The 16,828-nt window shown below is 42.6% G+C and overlaps 1 protein-coding gene across 15 annotated transcripts in view; it reads right to left on the bottom strand.

The window, feature by feature from the left end:
• Unc13b (unc-13 homolog B) overlaps window positions 1-16,828 on the bottom strand; it is a 215,076-nt gene that overhangs the window by 27,584 nt on the left and 170,664 nt on the right. For 9 of the 15 annotated variants that reach the window (XM_063288360.1, XM_039110717.2, XM_039110722.2 and 6 more), the window contains 4 exons: window positions 5,836-5,882; window positions 3,412-3,490; window positions 1,297-1,371; window positions 634-853 (listed from right to left, as the gene is read on the bottom strand). In XM_063288360.1, coding sequence (XP_063144430.1) covers window positions 634-853; window positions 1,297-1,371; window positions 3,412-3,490; window positions 5,836-5,882 — 421 coding nt within the window. Of the gene's footprint in view, window positions 1-633; window positions 854-1,296; window positions 1,372-2,136; window positions 2,143-3,411; window positions 3,491-5,835; window positions 5,883-8,041; window positions 8,065-16,828 lie in introns of all 15 variants that reach the window. The other 6 variants (XM_063288358.1, XM_063288357.1, XM_039110716.2 and 3 more) reach the window with 3 other exon arrangements.

The raw sequence follows: 16,828 nt of genomic DNA, 5'->3' as shown, positions 1-16,828 counted from the left end.
ATATATATATATATATATATATATATATAAAATCTTTGTTATCAGACATGGGTTTAAATCTTATCTCTACCACTCCTAGCTTTGAGAACCACTTTTTCTCTATGAGGAAGCAAAGATTCTTATATTTGGGATCCCTACCCCCAGCCTTTTTTATGAGACAGTGTCCCCTCTATGTCACTATGTAGCCTTAATTGCCTTAGAACCTCCTATATAGACCAGGCTGACCTAGAACCCACAGAGATCTGCCTGCCTCTGTCTCCCAAGTGCTGAGTTTAAGGGCATGTGCCACCACGCCTGGCAGGATTATAACAGACGTCCTTTCAACATAAGCAATGATATAAACTATTCAAGCTGATGTTCTTGAATTAAATGAATCCTGCAAGAGACTCTAGCTCCATAGAAGGCTATAGAAAGTTCCAAGGATTTTCCCTAAAGCCTAAGAGACTGCTCTAAGACCCACGGTTTGGACAAACAGTATCTCCTGACTCAGCACCGTATTTTCTGAAGAGTAGAGGCCCTCGGACTAGAGCAGAATAGAGAAGTGACATATCCAACACTCCTGTCCCTTGCTCGCACTATTTTAGAAAGGCCCTGTTGCCCCTGCTCCCCAGTCCTCATCCCATGGGCACTCACGCTGTAGGCAATCGGCATTGAGCAGGTCTTGGCACTTCTCATGGCACTTGACGCCACACTCGCTGCAGCGCATGCCTTGCCGGGCAAGGCCCCAGAGCAAGCCTTCACACTCATAGCAGTAGGTGGGTGTCGTGGCAGACCAGACCTCAAAGTTGTGGGGCGTGGTGCACGAGATGGGGTAGATTAAGGCCTGCAGAGTTTTCTTATACACATGGGATTTCTGAAAGACACATGTCCCATCACAGACCAGCAACACTATCACTGTATTAGGAAGGACTGAGGCCCTGTGGGACAGTCAGGTCCATGGCTTCTACTCTGGCAGTGGATAACACATCCTAGCCTGGACCAACCCAGAGCCTGGCCTGGCACAGAAAAGGCCACACTAGAATGTGCTTCTAGTCATTCGTTGTGTGCCCATTTTTGAGTCTGAGCATTCATTCACTCTAGGGAAACGAAGGGTAATGGGCTCACTATAAAACCCCAAGATCAGTGGTCATGTGCTTCAATACTCCAATATGGACTCTTATTTCTCTATACTGAAGAAACTGAGACCAGACACTATCTTGGCAACTCTACACCAGAATTTAAAAATTCAGTTAGTATGGCTACTGAGGTGACCACTCCTGAGGCTAGTGGAGTCACAAATGTCCAAGAGTCACTTACCAGATCTTCATCCTTGAGAGAGGTACGTGTAGCCATAGCGGAAGTAATCCCTGCTTTCCGTGACTGGACCAGTGACTGTGAGGAAGAGTTGCCTGTCAGCCCTGGCTGCCACAAGAGACTGGCCAGGTCCTGGGAAGGCAGCTTCAGTTTCCAAAGCCACCTGACTATGACTGACACTATTCTATTTTTGCTGTCACTAGACACTACCCCAGGGTAACAGGTAGTAGAGCCTCAGGTTCAGATGTCCAGGGATTGTTCTAGCAGTGTTAGAACAGCACTTCCTTCAGGATATCCACCACCCAAGGGCTTTCCTCTTCCACTATTCTTAGGGTGTCTTATCCCATAGACATCAAAGGAGAAATGGAAAGCTTAGAATTATAGTAAGAAATAGGACACACACACACACACACACACACACGCGCGCGCGCATGCACGCACGCACGCACGCGCGCACACACACACACACACACACACACAAACACTTTGACCTGTATGTATGACCAGGTACCATCCCACACACAACCCATGGAAGATACAAAGGCCAAAAGCCCAAATAAATGGCATTTGATAGGAAAAGGGGACAGTGGGGGCTAGACAGGACGGAGAGTAAAGTTCAAAAACTGGGGCTGTCCTGTTAGCAAGTGTAGAGAAACCCCATGTTTCTGCCAAGCCCAAGTCTTAAAGGCGGCCCCTGGAAGACACAAGACTTCATTAAGGCGGCAGACATTGGACAGGCAGATCTTATTTGAGTCTAAGCAAAAACACCAGCTGGGAGAGGGGCCCAAACAGTTGGGGATGTGGCCTTTTAAGAGGATGGGGAAGGGCTCTGGATGCACTCACCATAGCCTGTGTAGAGGAGAGCAAAGAAAGGAATAACATGGCGTTAAAGTTCACTAAGGGCATGAAAACTTTCAGAGGCATCTGAGTGGTTCTCTCCTCCAGTTAACACAGGGAACATGTTCTAATCTCCTCTGCCTGTATCTACTAAAAAATGTGTTTAACCCAGATGCTGCAGGGCCCAGGCTGAGTGCCCACTCTAAGGACAATTGTGTCTCAAAGTGAAAATGGGCAAGGGTAAAAGACAGAGGAAGTAAGTAAGACATGATTCAGATGTGCTTGAGGAAAAGGGAGGCCTACTGAGAAAAGAGTAAAAAGGTGAGATAGGAAATAGAGAAAATATGACACAGAATCCATCTTCTACTAGCTAGATGAAAAACTGATGGAGAGAAGTTCAGAGAAGAATAAGAGAATGAGAAAGGAGGTGAGGACATGGAAAGAAATACGTAAAGAAAGAGATAACGAGGGGAGGGGAAGTGACATTCCCAGTCACCCAAGGAAGGAGAGGGAGGCTGCTGGGAGGAAACGAGAACACAAGAAAGTAAAGGGGTAGACAGGAAAACCAGAATGGACAGAACAGGGAGAAATAAGAGTGGCAGGAGCAGAAAATGGGAAAGAGATGAGGTTTACTTGGGTCTCATTGAACCCTCGTACCTTATATCTGGCTCTAAGAGCTCAGAGCTCAGAAAGCCTAGTCCCACTCTATCCTACCCACTCATGGGCTATGAACAACTCTTCACACTGATCCTACTTTAGGAAGTACAGCCAGGAATAGGAGATTTTGGTCATCCTGGAAGTCCCAAGAACACCTTTAACTCGTAAGCCTGATGCAGTCAGTTGCACAAATGTTTTATCATTGCTTTCAGTGTCTTAGGTTAACAGACAGTCTATAGAACTTATATTTTAGGAAGAGGCTTTCACCTGTCCTCTAGGAAGGATCAAGCCCCAGTTAAGCACATCACACACCAAGCTCAGTTATATCTAAGGGCTAGAGGCTAGAGTCAGGTTCCATTTTAAGCTATTGAAGAAGGTTGCCAAGCTACCTAGGGAAGTTAAGGTGCCTGGTGTAAGGCCTCTGAGCTCAGTATTGAAGGTATAAGCCACAAATATGCTGGACAGGAGCTTGACTCACTGAAGAACCCAGGATTCTGACTTGGGAGTGAGTTAGAGCTAGGTCCCACTGAGACCATCACTAAGTAATCCTGAGAGCTTGCCAAGACCTGGTGGGGTGTATGCCCAAAGACTTCTGCCTAAGCTGATGCCAGGGAGTTGACTCACCAGATCACTGACAAGTGGCAGTGGCTTCTTTCTTCGTAGATCTGGCATGCTGTCGATGCCATAGAGCCCTCCCGCTGGCCTAAGGAGAGAAGAAGACATCAGAATCTCTCCAGCCTTGAGTTACTGGCAGGTTCTCTGTTCTACTATCCTTACTATCCCTCTGCTCAGAGGAAGGTGAACTAACCTCCACGTACCTTTAGAGGGGAGGGAAGGCCGTAAGCGAAGGAAGGAAATGCAAGGGATCTGTTTGGAATCTTCTTTTGGTTTCTCAGTGATTCCTGCCATTTCAGCAAAGGTGTAAGGGCTCTTTTAGCTCACTGAAACAGTTCAAGGCATTTTTGTTGATTTGAAAATGCCTGTACTCCAGAAGGCAAGCTGAGAACTGGTGGCCAAGAGAGCTTTCTGTTCATATAAGAAGTCTTGAACAGTCTAGGCTACAACAGAGCCTGCAAGGCGGCTCTACCAGAAAAGCCCGCTGCCTAGGTAAGCAAGACTGCTAAGAAATGACATGCTGAAGGAGACTTCCATCTAGCCATGAGACATTCCTCTGTCTGTCTACTTGAGCCTTCTGAAACAAAGGCTCCCACGGCTAGATAAGCCCTATAACTCAGGAGAGGCCGAGGGGTAGGACAGGAGACTTAGGAAGCCACAGGGGTAAGGATAAGAGGAAACTGCAAAGAGACTCTGTTAATCTAGATCAGCCCTAGATACCTATCAACAGAGACCAGAGAAGAATGACAGAAAAGCAACTGAAGATCTTTGTCATTGCCTAATTTTATTAACAACAAACAATTTTAACAGGAACCAAGAAGACAGAGCATGCTTCCAAAAGAGTATCAGTCTTCTAGCACTACAGCCTGAACTCTGGTTGCAGTTCTGCCAGCTTGCTAGTCCTCCGACAATATTCCATCTTCTCTTTGAGTCTCGGTTTGAGACTCAGTGTCACTTCCATAACATGAGGTTGAGTTAAAAAGGGAAAAGAAGTTTCTGCTCTTTAAGGCTGAAATTCTGAACTTTAATGAAGACAAATAAATCATCCCCAAAACAAACTTTATGTACTTGGCTTTGTTTTGGGACAGGGTCTCACAGCTTTGTCCAGGCTGGCCTTGAATTCACTATTTGGCTAGGTCAGGGGGGCCATAAACTAACAGCCCTCCTGCCTTAGAGTGTTGAGCTTTCAGATGCAAACCAACATACTCAAGTAATTATGCACTTACACTGTAAGAACAATGGGCTAGAGATATTGGGTAGCCGATTGCACACCATAACTGGTCTAAAGATAGAAGCCCCAAAAGAATAAGTAATTGTGTCCATGATAGAGGCAAAGAAGCAAGTCACTAATTGGGTTAAGACCAGGAGCTGGGGTAGCCAAGTCAACATACAAGATGTCCAGTAAACTACCTCAACACAGCCAATGGACTTTGTTTTGAAGATATTACTACACAAGAGGAGATTGTTTTGCATTTTATTTTAAAGCCAATTTGGAGATGTTCTACTGACATGTATACATTTTCTACTTATTGGATAAAGAACCTAAAGTTCACTTTAGAAACAACTGGTGGCAGGGATTCAGAGTGAATTCTAACAACTACAATGTGCTCTGGTTAAGTCAAGAGGTTTTTGCAACAAATTATCTTTTGAAATAGATAGAGAGGGCTGGCTTTTTCAAACACTTTGCCTTGACCTAAGAAGACAAAAGGTATGTGGAAAATGTAGTAGTCAGATTTATGATTCGATATTCTTTCCTCGCTAGAGTATGAAGAGGCAGCTGAGAAGTATGATGTCAGAAGCCTTTATAGGGCAACAGGCAAAAGGAAGGTCAGGGAGCTCAGTAGGCAGTGTGGGGAAGAGAGACGTCTTGGGGACACATAGCTCCTCTCTCAAGAATAGTTAGTCAGCTCTGGGCAGCAGCTGAGCTTTAAAATGACGCTGGTGCAATCCCATGGATCAGAGACTCTCAGAAATAAAGCACAGAGAGAACACACTGAGCTCAGAAGGGATGCCCCTTATGCTTTGTCTGGAGTGGAATGTAATTAGTGAGTCACAGCAGCTGAAGCAGGGCTGAGCCCAGGAGCAACCTAATCAGCCGCACCAATGAGACAAATAAAGAGACTTACTCAAATGCCCTTATTGTCTACATAAAAAGCAGTGATATGATATATTATATGATAAATAAGAAATTACACAGGCAAAGACAGGCAGCTAAAGTGACCTTCCTGACCCAGGGACTGCTGTGCAAAGCTCCTGCCTGCTTCAGCCTCTAGAAGGTCAGCAGCAGCTCTCTTTCCCAGACAGCCAATGAATCCATGGTGGGGCCTCTTCCTCTGCCACAATCCATCATGTGGAGCCATCTTACATATCCCCAGAGAAAAGCTAAAAGTAGAGACAGATGGGATCACAGGAAGCTTGTAGAGAATCACTTACCCTTCTGGGAGCCACTGAGGCAAGGAGGGGTCACCATCATCTGAAATCTTTAAAAAGAGAAGGAGAAAGTTAGCTCGGGGAAAGATGGGAGAGAATCTATAGATTGGACAGTAAGCAAAGTAGGTCACATGAGCCATTTTGTGACAGAGTCCATCTGAGGTCGAAGCCAATACTCTATTACCTTGAGCAGCCAGCAGGCTGTTGTAGGGAGCATTGCCTGACCTCCTTCTCCACCATACACAGAAAGGATCTAAGGCCAAGCTCTGAGGTCTTATTCTAAGATCCAGTGGGAAGAGCTAGATGTCAGAACTCTCAGGATCCCAGGTCTTACTGAAGTAAAAGGACAATTTGGGGCAGCCTGGGGTCCTCCACCCTCTACCTCACTGAGTATAAAATGTGTATGAGTCCAGTCTCTACATTTTATAAACTATCTAGTAAGAGATCATAGGGCAGATTACTTGGATTATAATTCTGGTGAATTTTATGAAAAGTTGAAAACTGAGGGGGGGGGGTCAAACAGTCAAAGAAAGAACAACCACAAACAAAATAAAACAAACCTTATTTTTTAAAGGGCTCTGCATAAAATAAAAACAAAACAAATAAACAAAACAAAACAAAAAACCCAACAAGCAAAATTTTTAAGCAATGCAGAAAAGAGAGAGTTCTAAAGTTAACAGGAGGCTCCAAGAAACCCATCGTGCATGCTTTTAAGAAATAAGAAACCTAGCATTAGTACATCTGGGGCTTCCTGGCTTGCTTTGTTCCTTTCCAACTCTTTCCAACCCTGCCCCTTTACTAGCCTGGTGCAAATGAGTTCTGGGAGCAAACCTTATGTGGTTAGTTCTGGATGGGAGTGAGGGATGGAATGGGGCAAGACAGACAGTGTGGGAGCCAAAACAGGGCGACTAGTGACGGAAAGGAGAGCAATCGCTCAGGAGAACGTGGGTTAAAGTGAACACCTTGTCATGTTGCCTAAACTTTAACTTATATGTCTTTTCCATCCCTATGCCACCTCATCTGCCTCCTGTCCTAGTCCTGGAGGGGATGACAGATAAGGGAGGGACAGGAACAGAAGGCAGCAAGGAGTGGCTGTAACAAGCATGATGTGCTAATAGAAGAAACAACAGCAGGTGAGAGTAAAGGGGAAGCACGTCTCCTAAGGATGTCGGGGGCAGAGGCAAAGGCTAAGCATCTGTGCATTCCTAGATCCCGCCAACAAGGATGTATCTTCTCTCTGGAAGCAGCTACTGTACTGAGTGGATTCTCATCTCTCTTTTTAAATTCTTGGAGTTAGACATTTGCCAGAAATTACTTGGCTTCAGAAAACAGATGAAAAAAGTCTTTGGGAGCTAAGCCCAGATCATGCATACTTCCTGTGCTCAGAGAGGGCAACGGTTTGCAGAAGCACAGGGCATGCATACACAGCACACTGAAGGAAGGAGGGGAGCAGGAAGAAGTCTAGCCAAACACTTATAGAAGGTATATTCATAGATAGCCCTTGTATCTGAAGAAAGGACAAGGTGAACATGAATCTTGTGTTTATAGGTTCAGAACCTATGAACAAACTCTTCTGAACAGGATTCAGTGTTCTTTAGGGCCCAAGTCCCAAGCAAAGTAAATCCTCACCAAATTCAAGAGCCATTGCTAACAGGCACAGTGCATTGGTGCATCACACAGCTTGAGATGGCCATACAGCAGGTGTGCAGAGGCTTGCCCAGACAGAGGCCAGGGAGCCAGTTCAAAAGCATGAATGCACTTCCATACTTGGGGTCCCAGACAAGGACAGAATATATCTGTGGCAGCTCTCAAGCCAAACTATAAAGTATGTGAACATGCTGGGCTCAGCCAGAGTTGTTTACAACATATGCTAGGGTCAGCAACAAGTAGGAAAGGGACACACACTGTGCAAACTAGGAGCAGTTGAGTGCTGCAGTGTCAGACTGAGTACAAGTGGAAGCACACACATGCCGCACCGAATGTGCATCCATGCCAACACACATACAGCCTCTCACTATGCTCCAGGGACGGTGGCCCACGCACACACAACATAAGCATGCATACAAACTTCTTTCTGAAAAAAAAAATAGATTCTCTACATGAACCATAGCTCAGAGGCACAGATCATGCACACATATACATACACACAGTACTCAGAGAACAGTAGAAAATAAACAACAAAATAGGCCCAAATGACCAGAGGCACAACCTGAAGAGCTTCTCGCTTTCCTTCTGCAGGAAGAGAAAGAATAGGAAAAAACAAAAAACAAACAAACAAACAAAAACAGCAGAAAGGTTAGTAGATTCAATTCTATTGTAAACCCCCCAAAATGGCAGCTAACCCTAAGGGACATGAAGGGGAGGGACTGACTCTGAACACAGAGGAGGCCATGAAGGACACCTGACTGCCTCCCAGAATCTTTTCTTCCTGTATTGGCCAATCTGGTTTTTAGTAAGAACATCTGGTGGGTAATTACTACAAAGGACAAGGTCTACCTGGGAATTCCACTTGTTCTTTTCCTCTTCCCAAAGTGCTCTGTGTTCAGAATCAGGGCTGCCAATACCACAGAATCGTCACTAGACTCCTCCTGCAGGCAGCACCAGTACTGAGCACACAGTACCTTCTTCTTCAAAAGCCATATGGGTTGAATTCATCTGTATAGAAGGTCTTAAACCCTAAGCTTGGTGGCTGAGCCCCTCCACTTCACAGAGCAGATCTGGCCATGCATTTGCTCAGTGAATCTGGGCTTGTTTCTCCAAATTAAATTAAGCTGGGCCAAAGTAGGGCATGCAGTTAGAGCCAGGATCAAGATATTGAACATGTGAAGACTTTGGGGTATATTATCAATTGCTCTAAGAGAAATCACAGGGATCTGGATATGAAAACCATGACTCCTATCTCAGGTTTAATTATTATGTGCTGATCTCAGCAATATTACAAAGAAAATGGACACTTTCAGATGGTTCAAGCAAGTCACAACAAGAGACAACGTCTCCTTTTCTTTTTTTTTTTTTTTAAAGATTTATTTTATTTATATGAGTACACTGTAGCTGTCTTCAGACACACCAGAAGAGAGCATCAGATCCCATTACAGATGGTTGTGAGCCACCATGTGGTTGCTGGGAATTGAACTCAGGACCTGTGGAAGAGCAGTCAGCGCTCCTAACCACTGAGCCATCTCTCCAGCCCAACGTCTCCTTTTCTTTTCACCAGAGACAACATTACTTATGGAAACACATGTGGCCAGGGCCACCGGCTTCCTTCTCTATGAGATCCATCCAACTAGGCCTTTTCACTTTCTTTTCTCTCCATCTGAAAAGTCCATTACTATCATATCACAAATAGAAGAGAAATATCTGTATTTCGGAGAGCAAAGCAGATTACTTGTCCAGACAAAAGAATGAGTTCATCAAGAGGAATCCTCCAGAACTGGGTGGCACCAGAAGAGTGAGTGCTCACTACTCCCTGGAACAGGAACTTCCTGGAACAGGAACAGATCCCTTTCACATCCACGTCCCACCCTCCTGAGGACACCCTCCTTATTTCTCTCTGAATAAGAAAATTAGGCAAGAAATACTTTGACTCTAAGGTTCAAATTGGAAATGTTTCTTTCCTTCTCCACTTCTTTTTTTTCTTTTCTTTTCTTTTTTCGGAGCTGGGGACCGAACCCAGGGCCTTGTGCTTGGTAGGCAAGTGCTCTACCACTGAGCTAAATCCCCAACCCCCTTCTCCACTTCTTATAGTCTCAATATCATACCATATTCTGGTCACCCCTCCCTGCCCTTGATTTCTCCAAAACTTCCTTCTCAAGAATAAAATATAATCAGTTTAGTGCTCAGTGGACGAAATATTGTTGCACAAGCCTGAGGACTTGCTAGACTAGCTGTATTGGCAACTTCTGGGTCAACTGACATCCTGACTCCACCAACAAGATGGAGAGTAATCAAGACCCCTGGCATTAGCCGTAGGCCCAAGTGTGTGCACACATCAAACATTTAAAGATAAAATAAGCCCACAAGTCCATCAAGGTTCTTAAAGATTTGATTCCAATTCCCAAATTTTCATCTCCCACCAACTTTTCTGGACTTGTATATAATTTGTACAACCTCATTTCCCCACACAGTCAGAAATCCACACATTCCGCCCTACCAGCCTGACGCAGCTTTCCCTGATACCCACTGAGGTTGGAGTTAACTAAGTCCTCCTAAGGCATCTAAGTTCTGTTTGCCTTTGTTTCTTTATAGTACTTACCATATCATGCTTGACAAATACCGTGATCATACACGTGAGAATGTGACAGATAGATACAGATGCTCAATCTCCACTGGATATATTGACATATGTCAGTCTATCATTACACCAATCTCTTCCCTTGCTGGCTGCTTCCAAAACATTATTATAGCTAACCTTTAGATCCCTACTTAACCCAGCACATTATATTACTAGTTGCCTGGCACATAGCACCGTCATATCTCATGCTTAGTTCAAATTCAGGATATGCTAAAACACACCACCACCACCACCACCACCACCACCACCACCACCACCACCACCACCACCACCACCTACCTCTTCTTACCTTCTCATATCCAATGCCTGAGATAATCTTCCCACACTCACAGACAATTAGATTCCTCCCTCTTTTCACCCAGTAAGTATGGGTTGATCATTCAATCCTCTGTAATCTACCTCCTAAATATCTTTGACATCTTTTCCTGATTTGTATTCTAGATTACCACTGACCTAATCCATAGTCTCATTGCCTCCCATTTGTACTACAAGAAACTCTATGCTCGCCTCCTTAGCACGGGACATGGTCCTCTCCAATTCATACTCCATAGCCTACTCAAAATGTAGATGAACTTACTTGAGAGTAAGCACTCTATATTACTTGATCTTACCCTTTATCTTTGTAGTTAGAAGGCTCAGCAAATCTAGCACTTGTATTTAGCAAAGGGAATCTATAAATTTTAGGACTTAGAACTTTTCTAAGAAAAATCTCTCTTGTTCAGGACCAAAGAAAATATGTCAGAAGCCTGTGCCATTTTTGGAGGTGGAGGCAGAAGAATCAGAAGTTCACTGCTATCTATCCTTAGCTACACAGTGAACTGAATGTCAATGGAGTATGCATAAGGCTCTGTCTCAAACACCCCATGTTTTTAATTAAAAGTTGTCAGAGAGACTTCATCAATAAGATATTTATTTAAGCAGAGACCTGAAGGAAGGGAATAAAAAGAACATTCAGAGTCTTTGAAGAAAAGTATTTTCGGTCTAATATACCCAAGTGTGAAGCCTAAGGTGAGAACATAATTGGTGTGGAAGAACAGCTAGTTTTCAGTTAAGAGCCAGTTCAAGTTTTCAGAAGAATTCTGGCTTTCATTCTTGGTGAGACAGAAAATCATTGGAGGTTGTGAATAAGAGTGATGTGATCTTTGATAAGAATTACTCTGATTGCTATGACAGAACAGACTGTAAAGGGACAGGGGTTTAAACAAGAAGACCAGTTAGACTACCGCAACAATCTAGATAAAAGAAAATGATGGCTCAAGCAGAAATGAATGTGATGGAGGCAGAGGTTACTGCTTAAAACACAGAAGACAGGTTAGCAAGATGACTCAGCAGCAGTTAAAGGTTGAGTTCAAGCCTTGGAACCCATATGCTAGAAAGAACTGACTCCTGTCCTCTGACATATGCACATGTGCACACACACACACACACACACACACAGAGAGAGAGAGAGAGAGAGAGAGAGAGAGAGACAGACAGACAGACAGACAGACAAAGACAGAGACAGACAGAGACAGAGACAGAGACAGACAGACACAGAGAGGAAATGAATGAATAAAGCTAAAGGTAGAGGAGGCAGAATGTACTAATAGATTGGATGTTAGTTGTTGGGAAAAAGTCAGGAATAACTGCTATTTACTGGAAGAAAAACTAGATAAAGAGCAGAGTTGCTGGGGAATTGAGAAGAAAGATCTTGAGTCTGATTGGGATATGCTCTGTCTACGACACCTGTTTACCTCCTAATAATCATACTGAGTAGACATGGAGTGGGGTTTGTGGAAGACATGAGTTTCAGAATGATTATAAATCCCTAGGTCTGGAAGATTATCACTTCAGCAGTGGGTAGGACAGAGAGAAAGTGGCATGGTTGAGCCCTGGGATGCTGTGAGGTTGAAGAGATAAAGACAGATGGATAAGCAAAGCCTGAAAGCAACGGCATGCAGAAATTACCTTGAGAAAGCCCAGACAGCTTTTATGGGAGCCGAGTGAAGAGAATGTCTCAAGAAGATTCAGGGTGTAAAAGCATACGATCAAAGGGAAGGACAGAGAGTCCAGGAACAACCCCTACTCTCATGCTCAGTTCATGTCTGACAAATGTGCTACGGCTGTTTTAGAGGAAACAAACAGTTTAATAAATGATACCAGACAACTAGGCATACATAATGCCTAAGAGTGAGGTTGAACTGTACCTTGTACCTTGGACCATGCACACACAACTTCAAATGGATCATGAACCTAAATATACCAACTAAAACTATAAAATTCTCAACAAAAAAAAAAAGAATTAGGGGCTAGGGAAATGGCTTAGTTAAATGTCTGCTGTGCAAGCATGAGGACCTGAATTCAAGTGTCTTCCTCTATTACACACATGAAGTATTAAATCTTTGTGATTTTGTATTAAACCATGATTTCTTAGCTGTTAACAAAATCATGACCAAGACAAGAAAAAGGTAATAAACTGAATTTTATCAAAATTCAAGACTTTTGTGTACTACTTCACGTCAATTACAATGGTTCTTATTAAATAAAAAAAATTAAAGATCCTCTGGAATTCCTGTGCACTGCTAGTAGTAATATAAAATTCTGCACTTTGCCAACTGAGTCAGCTCCACAATCTCCAATCCTCTGAGGTACTTCTCAAAGAACATTATGGGTTTAGGTTTATATACTTAGTTTGTGACCCATTTGAAGTTGTTCTTTCTTTTAATGCAGTTAAGACGTAGCCTTGGAGTTGTTCTGTGCTAGTCAGGGGTTCAACCTAACCCTTGTGCACTGTGCATATTAGGGTGTCTGTCAGGATGATTTTACTCTTCTCTCCTTCAAAATGGCCTTAGGACTTTTGACTTTTACTGTGACTCCTTACTTTATGTTTTAGCTTGGGCTGGAGAAGAGACCCTGTCTCAAAAAATAAGATAATCATAGTGAGGATGATGTCTGACATAGTAATCCCACCTCAGAGTACACACCCAAAAGAAATGAGAGCAGGAACTCAACACATACCATCTACCCATGCTCAGAGCAGCACTGTTCACCACAGCCACAAAAGATGCTACTCAACTGTTCACCACAGGCAAATAGATGGGTGAAAAGCTAGTGTATACATGCAGTAGCATACTGCTTGGGAGAAAATGCTGTCTCATGGATGAACCTAGAGGAGATGAGGCCAAATAAAATAAGCCACCCTCGAAGGATAAACATCATTTGATTCTACTTACACACATTCACTATTTCACTCACTAAATCAGTTGGGTTCACAGAAACAAAGTTCAGAGACCAAGGGAAGTACAATGGACAATTAGTATTTAAAGGTTTCAGGGCTGGAAAAAGCACATAGATGTAGTGACGGTTATATAATGTGAAAGATATAGAATTTACAATTTGAAATGGATAAATATTTTACCATAGTAAAACTTTGTAATAAAAGTTATAAAATTCTTATAAAAATTATGCTCCCTAGACAACAAGAAAATAAACAACAATAAAATCAGACAAAATATTTACAAGTAATATATGCACTTATATCCAGAACATACAAATAGCTTGTATAGAACTTACTAACAAATAAACAATTTTTAAATGTGTCAAAAATTTAAATGTACATTACTCTAGTGATAATACAAAAAGGACCAACAAACATATGGGAAAATGTTTAATAACATTAGACACTATGAAAATGCAAATCAAAACTTCATTGAGAAACCACTTTACAACCACTAGAGTGGTCAAATGGACAAATATTCTAGCCAGTGCTAGTCTGAAATTAAAACTCTATGTTCCTGTTGAATACACTATCAAACAGTTTAATTCCCTAACTTGTCAAACACAGAATCACCCCAGGAAACAACAATTCTACCTCTGAATAAATATCCAAGAGATTATAAAGCATGTCCAGTATGGACAAGGTGCAGTCAGCCTATAATCCTAGCAGCCTGGGTACTGACTCAGAAAGAAAAACATTCAGACAAACGGACAAAACGCCAGTTTCATAGCAGCATTATTCTTAAGAGCAAGAAGTGGTAACAATCCTCCAGAAGACCACCAACAGAATGTCTCCCCAGGAAATATTATTCAGTCCCAGAAAAGAAAACGAAGCACTGATGTGTGCAATACCACTGGTGAGACTAAAATAACACGCTAAATAAATAGACACAAAATGTCTGCTATTTGTGGAAGTATGCAGATCTCAAAGTCACAGAAACAAAGTGGACTAGTGATTGTCAGAGGCTGGAGGCAAAGGGGTGGGAGAGTGATTGCAAATGGAGATGCTTAAGATGTTGGAAACACATTCAGAGCCTGCCCCACATGTGGCCCATACATATACAGCCACCAAACTAGATAAGATAGACGAAGCAAAGAAGTGCAGGCCGACAGGAACTGGATGTAAATCTCTCCTGAGAGACACAGCCAGAATACGGCAAATACATAGGCGAATGCCAGCAGCAAACCACTGAACTGAGAACGGGACCCCCATTGAAGGAATCAGAGAAAGGACTGAAAGAGCTAGAAGGGGCTTGAGACCCCATATGAACAACAATGCCAAGCAACCAGAGCTTCCAGGGACTAAGCCACTACCCAAAGACTATACATGGACTGACCCTGGGCTCCAACCTCATAGGTAGCAATGAATAGCCAAGTAAGAGCACCAGTGGAAGGGGAAGCCCTTGGTCCTGCCAAGACTGCACCCCTAGTGAATGTGATTGTTGGTGGGAGGGTGGTAATGGGGGGAGGATGGGGAGAGGAACGCCCATATAGAAGGGGAGGGGGAGGAGTTAGGGGGATGTTGGCCTGGAAACCAGGAAAGAAAATAACAATCGAAATGTAAATAAGAAACACTCAAGTTAATAAAGATGGAGGAAAAAAAGTCAGGGAGCAATAGACAGCCTCATGTGGGATAACCTGAGAAGTAGGCAGAAATCTACCAAGAAGCAGCACACGTCAAGGGATGAGCATGTGCAGAGGGAAGAGTCTAGCTTTGCCTCTCCTCAGCTCACTCACATAATTCTTTCTGGGCTTCTACAACACAGAAGATTGGAAATAATTGGAAAGTGTGTATCAATAAAGAATGAACTATTCTTTATTTAATAGAAAAATGATGTTAGAAACGTTCTTATATTAGATAATTGATGGTCTTATAATTATGTGAGTATATAAAAACAATACCTTTTAATGGGTGTAAGGGCAATTTTATGTTATATAGTTACAATGTTAAAGCTTCCATAATCGAATAAGAAAATGACTACCAGTTGTGCTGACTGACTCATTAGGAGGAGGATGAAAGGCAGGTTAAAGTGTGGCCCTCATCTCAGGGCTTTTTGACCTTCAAACTTTAAGAACTTTGTAAGGATGGACTGCTTTAACCACCCAATGCTCCTTTGGTGCTGCAATGAAATAATTTCTGGAGAGGGCAAAATTGGTCTTGGAGTAAAGAGCAAAAGAAATCCCTTACAGAAGGTGGATTACAGAAGGAAGAGGTGCTTCGGGCAGTTAATAAGTAAATGCAGTCTGCTGGCATGCTGACTGCAGGGCCTCTGGTTAGAAGGAAGTATATGATCAGTAATGTGCTGAAAACAGAAAAAGCAGGGCAAATCCTAAGACAGCAGTTTCCTGTGGGGAGGGTTCAGATAACATGAAAATATAAGCTGGAGACTGCTGAAGTAACCTTGAGTGAAAGTAAAGGAACTTGGATTGTTTTACACATAGTTAAGCTGTCGGGAACAGCTCCAGGATATTTGAGAAGAAATCGACGTGATTTCCATTTTTTTTTCTAAATTGAAGTTTATGACTTGATATTACCATTGGTATTATTTAAGTCCTTAAATATTGAAGAGGTATACAGTATTTTTAAAAAAATTTAAAACGCCTCCATTCCATTTCACTAGTATTTTGCCCAATAACCCTCTCCCATGGAGAACCATACCTGGCCATGTGCTACACAACATGTGAGCAAGCAACAGCATACATATAGCAATGGTGTATGTCACATAGCCTGGGTCTACTGTAGATTATATACCACCTAGGTTCGTGTATATATACTTTAATGCTCACACAATGAGGAGGCTACCAAGAGTGCATTTCTCAGGCTGTATTTCTGTCAAGTAATACATGACTATACCAGTTTCTTATGTATCTATTCCTCAACATTATACTATAGCAGGCCCTAAGGGGGTGTATTTCTTTCTCTCTTTTTATAGAAATGGAAGCATCTCACACGCTCTGTTTTGCACTATGCTTTTTTTTTTTTTTTTTTTAAGGTTGACAAAGATTAGGTCACGTAGCTTCCATTTGGATAAAGAGCTACCCCACTCTTTTATATAGCTACATGGTACTACATCCCATTGTGCATGCCAAAATTTTATTTCATCATATATTTAAAGGACATTTAGGTTGTTTTTCAATCCTTACTATTAAAAACAATACTTCAAAGTAACCTTGTACATATGCTGCTTCCACATGTAGAAATGTGTCTGCAGGATTCATTCCTGGAAGCGAGGCTGAGGGCTCTAAAGGTGCATATATTTATAACACTGATACATTTCCCCAATGCTTCCCTCATCCCGTCCCATCAACATTGCATGAGTATCTGGTCCCTTACACTTCTGCCAGCAAGATACGTTTCTTCATTTTAATTTTGTCTTGGGAAACCTAATCAGGTTATATGCAGAAAAGGATAACCCCATTTACATTTAAAATTGGATAAATATAGCATAT

The sequence above is a fragment of the Rattus norvegicus genome, chromosome 5 (assembly GCF_036323735.1).
Source record: "Rattus norvegicus strain BN/NHsdMcwi chromosome 5, GRCr8, whole genome shotgun sequence".
Classification (NCBI taxonomy): domain Eukaryota; kingdom Metazoa; phylum Chordata; class Mammalia; order Rodentia; family Muridae; genus Rattus; species Rattus norvegicus.
The sequence above is the reverse complement of the archived record's forward strand: the minus strand, read 5'-3'. Positions and strand labels throughout refer to the sequence as shown.